At 43.2% G+C, this 7,942-nt stretch overlaps 1 protein-coding gene across 1 annotated transcript in view; it reads left to right on the top strand.

Annotated features, from left to right (window-relative positions):
• The window catches only part of STAB2 (stabilin 2), a 212,782-nt gene that overhangs the window by 53,863 nt on the left and 150,977 nt on the right, over positions 1–7,942 (top strand). The window contains exons 6-7 of the mRNA XM_012554793.1: positions 205–401; positions 2,559–2,692. Coding sequence (XP_012410247.1) covers positions 205–401; positions 2,559–2,692 — 331 coding nt within the window. The remainder of the gene's footprint in view (positions 1–204; positions 402–2,558; positions 2,693–7,942) is intronic.

Consider the following 7,942-nt stretch of genomic DNA (forward strand, 5'->3'; position numbering starts at 1 on the left):
TAGTGATGATCATATATAAATCTGTTTGGGGAGGTGGGAGTGGTCAAGTAGGGTGGAAAAAAAATGTTTCAGACTCTCTCTTAAAACAGTCAAGTTGCACTTGTGGCTTTGACAAGCTATGATTCACAGTCCCTTCATAGTTCAGCTTTTCTTCTCCATCTCTGAGTGTGGTAACTGTCTCTTGTTTTGTCTTTGCCTCTGAAGCCATCAATCCATGTTTACAAAACATCTGCCACCATCATGCTCAATGTACATACCTGGGACCAAATCGGCACAGTTGTACATGTGAAGAAGGCTACCATAGGGATGGCCAAGTGTGCTTACCGGTGAACCCCTGCCAAATGAACTTTGGAAACTGCCCTACAAAGTCGACAGTGTGCAAATACGATGGGCCTGGACAGGTGAGTTAACAATGCATGCAGCTGACGTGGCTGGTAGAAATAGGACATCCACCAAAGCTAACATTTTGCAATAAGTGAAATCGCCCTCCCATTTCTCCTTTTCAATGCTCAATTTTGGCTTTCTCTCCAGAAGCTCATGGCCCCCCATGTGCTCAGGGGTCCCCCAGACCTCAGTGTGCCTCCATCCCAGTCCCTCCTCTGAGCTCACACTTTGCCAGCTTCCCAGTGGAAACTTAACTGTGTTCTCTTCTATCACAGTCCTGTAAGGTGACTGACAAAATAGACAAATAATCCAAAATGAGTGGACGTCATGGGTTAATACATGATTAACTTTCACCTGCAATCCTCTATTCTCTTTGATTTCTTCCCAAGTCAAAAGAGGATTCTTAGAACCAAAAATATCCTTACCCAAAAGAATGAAAACTAGTAAAACATTAGGCAGCACTGACAGATGGTAGGGAACAGTGAGGATATTCTGGGATAAGACACTGTCCCTCTAAGTCACATCATGAGCTGGACTACTTACCTTGACTTACCACCACACACAGGTACAAATCAGCCTAACTGGGAGACGTTGGCTGAGGAATCCAGTTGAAAGATCCTGTTCCTTAATATCTCATTTACCCATCAAATATTTAGGGGGTGCCTACTGCGTCCATAACTGCACATTGAGTCCTGAATGGGAAATCTACTTTATAGAAGTATATTGCTGTACGGGTAGGAGGAAGGCTTTAGTGCCTGTCATGGATTGAATTGTGACCCCCCAAAATATCTGTCAACTTGGCTGGGTCATGATTCCCAGTATTGTATAATTGTGTACCATTTTGTAATCTGATGTGATTTCCTTATGTGTTGTAAATTCAATCACTATGATCTAATAAGATGGATTAGCGGCAGTTATACTGACGAGGTATACAAGATTGGATAGTGTCTTAATCCAATCTCTTTTGAGAAATAAAAGAGAGAAGCGAACAGAGACACATGGGAACCTCATACCACCAAGAAAGCAGTGCCGGGAACATAGCACATCCTTTGGACCTGAAGTTCCTGTGCTAAGATTCTCCCAGACCAAAGAAAGACTGACGCATCACAAGGACCTTCCTCCAGAGCCAACAGAGAAAGTCTTCTCCTGGAGCTGATGCCCTGAATTTGGACTTGTAGCCTACTGGACTATGAGAGGATACACTTCTTTTTGCTAAAGCCATCCACTTGTGGTATTTCTGTTATAGCAGCACTAGATGCCTAAGACAGTGCCCAATCCAAACACAATCATTTGTTCCCAGCAGTCTAATCAGTACCCCAGGGAGAATGTTACTGGAGGCCCTGCAGAGAACCAGCCCAATCTTGCCTCCAAGGAAAAAGAGTCTATCTCTCAACATTTCCACTATCAATCCCTGAGACAGGTTTGCAGAGGAATTGAAGGGGTTGAATTCCCATCCTGAAAATCCTCAAGATGAGGATCCTTATGGGAAAGGTCATGTTATATCCTGAGCACCAAGACCTTGGGAGTGAGATTAGAACATCTTTTGTCTCTTTAAAAATAGGTCCAAAGGCAGATTTTCAAGGCCTAGGAAACCTCCGTTGTTCACACAGAAGCAATGCACTGCATTATTCCAGGACAGATTTCTCAATCTCAGCACTATTGACATTTTGGGTCAGATAAGTCTTTGTTGTGGAGGGCTGGCTTGCACAGTAAAGGATGTTTAGCAGCATCCCTGGCCTCTGTCCAATAGATGCCAATATTACCACACCCCTCCAGTTGTGGCAATCAAAAATGTCTCCAGACATTACCCAATGTCCCCTGTGTTGAGACCCTGGTTGAAAGCCGCTGTTCTAGAGCAACGACAACTCCATCTGAACCTCAATCTCTGCTCACCTGTAGATAATCTAAACTATGGAGCCAGGGAGGCGAAGGGTTAGAAAACAAGAAAACTGGAAAGCTAAACTTTGAAAACAAAGTGTATGAGCTTCCCAACAGGTGAGATATGTTGATATGATTTCCACTTCTTCATACTTTGATGGTACTTTAGTATAAGCCCACACTTCAGACCTACTTTGAGTTAGTTTTTATGGCAGAATAAAGACAGATTAAAAATGAATATCAGCTTAAGTGACTAACTGGAACCCTGTTTGTTTTTCTCTCCCTGTTGCCTGAAGTCTCACTGTGAGTGTAAGGAACATTATCGCAATTTTGTACCTGGAGTGGGGTGCAGTGTGACCGACATCTGTGAATCAAAAAACCCCTGTCATAGGAATGCAAACTGTACCACCATTGCACCAGGCCGAACCAAGTAAGTCTTTCCAATTCCACATCATCTTTTCCAAGTGGTTAAAGTGGTGGCCAGTAAATGCTATAAGTTCCTCGAGGGGAAAGAAATGTTTCTTATTCAGCCTTGTATCCACCTTCCACCCCATATAACATAGCACAGTGCAAGGAACATAGTAGATACTCAATAAATCTTTGCTTAACCAAAGAATAACTCAACAATTATTTCCTTTATAATGCTATTAGATCACTCTAGAACATTGGCCTGGCCTGAAAACTTGTTCTTAAATGGTCAGAGCGTGGGAGAAGGAAACCGTTGTCACTGGGAAAACAAATGTCTGTTGAGATTACAGGGTTTGACCTTTAATGTATGTGCCCGTTTCCTCATTCATGAAATATTACCTGTTAGTAGTGCAAAACAAGACTTGGGAAAGTATATAAACACTAGGGGTATTTCCTGGACTCTGGGTTTAAAATGTCTGTGAATAAAACCATTTGTGTGAAAACTCCAAAGGCAAAGGCAGCTCCCACAGTGGAAAGGGGAGGATATTTGAAGTTTAGAGACCTGGGTTTGTGGAAAAAAAAAAAAAAAACAGACCTACTGGACTGGTTGAGACTGGACGACTCCCTGAGACTGTCGCCCTGAGATACTCTTCAAACCTTGAACTGAAGCTAACCTGAGATCACCTTGTAGATTAATATTAAATTGGCTCAAAAAATAATGAATATCACCCATAAATACTGTGCTCCTTTAAAAAATCGCCTATATGAGAACTAACAGTCAACAATTACTTTAAAATAAAGATTAGAATTGTAAGGGGGCAGGGAAACTAGATGAACGGAAACAGAACCACTAGAATGGAAATAATGAGACTGTTCATGCATTGTGAAGAATGTAACCAATGTCACTGAACAACTTGTATAGAAATTGTTGAACGAGAACCTAAACTGCTGTGTAAACCTTTACCGAAAACACAATAAAATTTTAAAAACCTGGGTTTGAATCCCAGCACCACTACCTTCTAAATGCATAACCTTGAGAAAGTGATATCATCTCTCTGGCCTTTGTTTCTCCATCTATAAAATGGCCAAAATAATGTCTGCTTCATAGGGTTGTGGCGAGGATTTTGTGGGAGAACGTTTCTGAAAGCCGTTTGCAAACTACATACAGTTGTAGTCCACGTACTGTGTTGTATTGTGTTGTGTGGTCTGTTTTTAGTAATGGCAGAACTGAGGTTAGAACCCAAGTCTTTTAGCTCCCAGACCAAGGTTTCTATCTCTGTACCACCCTCAGTTCTCACTGTCATCAGCATCTGTGAAGGACTCATACTCCCTTTGTGAGATAAAAACCATAATAGACGTTGTTGTTGTTGTTAGTTGTCATCACGTCAGCCCCAACTCATTCTGACCCCATGTACAACAAAACAAAACGTTGCCCAGTCCTGTACCATCTTCACAATTGTTGCTATGTCCAAGTCCATTGTTGTGGCCATTGTACATTTTGAGTGCTCATCTTCCAACACTATACAGGACAATATTCTGTTGTCATCCATTCAGATATCATTGGCCAATTTTCAGAAGTAGATCACCATGCCTATTCTTCCTAGTCTGTCTTAGTCTGGAAGCTACACTGAAATCTGTCCACCATGGCTGACCCTGCTGGTATTTGAAATAGCATTGGCCTAGCTTGCAGAATCATAGCAACACGTAAGCCACCACAGTATGACAAACTGACAGATGGGTGGCAGATAATAGACACTGGACTATTTAATTATAGGACAGTTTCTGTGCTTCTGCAGCCCCATTTTACATTATTTGAACTTCATTCCTTTTACAGTTGGGTTTTGAATGCATGAGGTTGCCCAGACATGTTTTATGATTATTATGTTCTAGCTGGACAAATCTTTATTCATGATGGGTGAAGCAAAAAGTGCTCAAGTATCAGAATACCTGGGTTTAAATCACAACCCTGCCACTTACCTTAACCTCTCTGAACTGATGTTTCTTCAACAATTAAATGGGGAGAGTTGTACCTCCCACCAGGACTATGATGAGGATTAAATGAGATTCCATTTGTCAACCCCTGAGCAGAACCTGGCATGCAAAAATCACTTGATACATATGAGTGCACACACACACACAACCATGCATATATGCACATATGCACACAACATGCATACATACACATGTACACACACCCTCAAACACAGATTCTGATAATACTGACAACCCCACAAGCCAGGCTGCACACTTGTTACTATCCTCTGAGAAAGTTTCAGTAGCATGAACAATTTCCTTCCTTTGTGTTTGAGAAGATAAAATCTAAAAATGAAACTGGAGCATCAGAAAAATGTAAGCTGCACCAAAACTTATGTTTAGAATGTCAATGGAACCAGCAATGAGTTTTAGGGGCATGTCATCCCAAAACCTCCTCTTCCCCCAAAAGAAACATTGCTGGAAAGAGGACTAGGTGAAACACTGACTAAACTACATTGATAAAATATGGAGCCAACAGTCTTCAAGTAATTTAGTTCTTGTAGGATAAAGATGTATTTTGTTTATGTATCCTCAATATGGCAAGTAGTTTACGTAGAATCTTAAAAATCATACTGCATTAGTCACAGACCACCCAATAAATAATAGATTCAAATCTGGGCTCTTCCACGCCCCACTGTGGTGACCTTGGACAAGTCACTTGACTTTTCTGAACCACAGTCCCCTCACCTGTTAAGTGGGGCTAAATACTAAGAACATCTCCCTCCAAAGAGCTAATGAGTTGATAGGTATCAACATGATTTTTTAACTCTAAGCTCTATTTTTATTATTATCACGAGTACCAAATAGCTTCATGTCTGCTAAAATTGTGCCTTTTTTTACATATCGGTGCACTTTTTTTATTGCACCTGTCTCTTACTTGATTTAATTCAGCTGGAAAGGAGACTGGACACAACTGACAGACACGTTGAAAAAAGCATGGTTCACATTCCAACTGCATAAATGTACAATAAACAAAGCTGAAATTTAGAGACTCCCAGAACTTTGATGACATTTATGGTATTTGATGTTTGTATAAGACTTGTACAGGTTAAGATGTCCTTGGTGAGAACAATCTTCCCAAGAAGATGTCCTTGATGTGAACAGTCTTTCCAAGAATCATGTCCAAGACAACATGGTGCAGCGCCAAGAGCAAGGTTTGCAGACAGACCAAGGCTTAAATCCCGCTTCCAACTGTGTTCCCAGCAGTACCGCACTCAGATTTTGGCAGTAGGGGCCCCTGCCCTGTCCACCAAGTTTTAGAGGGTGCCATTCTGGCCCTCTGCTGGTCACACCCAGACAAGGAGTCTGAAGGACTAAAAGGACATGCCCTCCCAAAGCCTGAGCCTCCCTTCTAGACCACACCCCAGGCACCCAAACCCACCCGCTGCCGTTGAGTCAATTCCTGCTCAGAGCAACCCTATAGGACAGAGTAGAACTGCCCAATAGACTTCTGAGGCTGTAAACCTTTAAGAAAGCGGATTATCACATCTTTCTCCCACAGAGTGGCTGGTGGGTTCAAACCACCAACTTTTCAGTTAGCAACTGAGCACTTTAACCACTACACCACCAGGGCTCCTTCCCAGGCACTCAGGACTCTATCATTTCCACCCAAATGGCTCCAAACCAGCTTCCAGAGCCTGCGTAGGCTCTTTCTGTGTCCATCCTCCCCAGGGTATAGCCATGGGGTGGCTGTTTGCAGCAGATGTGGATGAGCTTAGATGAATAGGCTGGGGTGTCCCCAAGTACGTGTGAAACCCCTCAAGGTGCAAGAGGGAACTAGAGGTGGAAAAAGAAGGGCAATAGACCGAGATCCAGGCTCCCTGCACCCTCATGTTCCAGCATAGACTCCAGTGAATCTGATAATTCTAAATTCAATCTTACAGATACCTGGTAAATTTGTTAACTGAAGGGAAAAATATATTTTATTAAACAGTTTGTTAGCATGATGTATACATTTTAAATGTTTAGACATATGGTATAAGAGTCTCTGTTTGGACTCTTGACCATCCCTTCAAATATTGGGAAGAAACATTTTCTTGGATGAGTTATTAGCTTCTCTGAACCTCAGCTTCATCATCTGTAAAATGGGAATAGCAATGCTTGTCATGTTGAAGGTTGAATGAGATGATTATCAGAAATGAAATTATCCAGATGAAATTTCATCCACAGTGCTGCTAGGGAGATCTTTCTAAAACATACATTCAACTAAGCATTTCCTTGTTTAACATCCTCCACTGGATCCCCCAAAGTGCAGGATGGAATAAAACTTTCATTGCATGTCATTTGAGATCCTGCTTGATCTGGCACCATTATCTCCACCGTTCGCACAAACACACCCTTGGCTCTAGTTCTACTGAACTACTTACTGTCACTGAGCTGAGCTGAGAAGGCAGAGCTGAGAGGGCTGAGCTGAGAGGAGAGCAGAGCTGAGAGGGCAGAGCTCAGTTGACAAAGCTGAGCTGAGAGAGCAGAGCTGAGCTGAGAGGAGAGCAGAGCTCAGTTGACAAAGCTGAGCTGAGAGAGCTGAGCTGAGCTGAGAGAGCAGAGCCGAGCTGAGATTGCTGAGCTACCAGGGGTGCAAAGTAGCCCTTACAACAAGCCAAACTGAAAGTCACGGTCAAGGCTTTAATCATTTACTTCCACAGTATAAGCAAAAGGTCAAACCTGGAGAAAGGTGACATCTCGCCTTGTTCCATACTTCCCCAGGAACAGCCCTTCAGGCGAGGGCCAGGTGGATCAGCACAGATGGGGGAATCATCTCACTGCTGAGGAAGCCCCGAAAAAAAGGCTCTGCACTTTTATGGACCTTAGGGCAGTGGGGAGGTGGAGGGTGTGGGAAGAGCTAGTAGTGGAAAAGTACTGAGAACTGAGTCAGAGTGGGGAAGTGTCTTCACGGTCTCCCTCTTTCCTTTGATAAGAAGGCTTCAGCAGAGGTGCCTGCAGAAGGCCTTTTCAGAAGACCCTGGTAAAGAGGCCTCCATATTCAGGTGCCTGGGCTAGGAATGCAGAGATGCTAGTAGGGGTTGCTGAGTCCTTAGCTGACTCCCTTCAGAGACCATAATGATTGGCTGTGCCCCCAGTGTGGTTAGGGAGGGCAGCCTCCCACGGAGGCCTGCCAGGTAAAGCCTTTGTAATCTCCTGTGGTCGGGCCTGGAAAATCGCACATAGATTTTTAGCCAGGAGCCAGACTCCTCACTTACTGTTCCTCAAACATGCCATGGTATTCCCAACTCCATGC

This window comes from Trichechus manatus, unplaced genomic scaffold (genome assembly GCF_000243295.1).
Source record: "Trichechus manatus latirostris isolate Lorelei unplaced genomic scaffold, TriManLat1.0 scaffold00027, whole genome shotgun sequence".
Taxonomy (NCBI): Eukaryota; Metazoa; Chordata; class Mammalia; order Sirenia; family Trichechidae; genus Trichechus; species Trichechus manatus.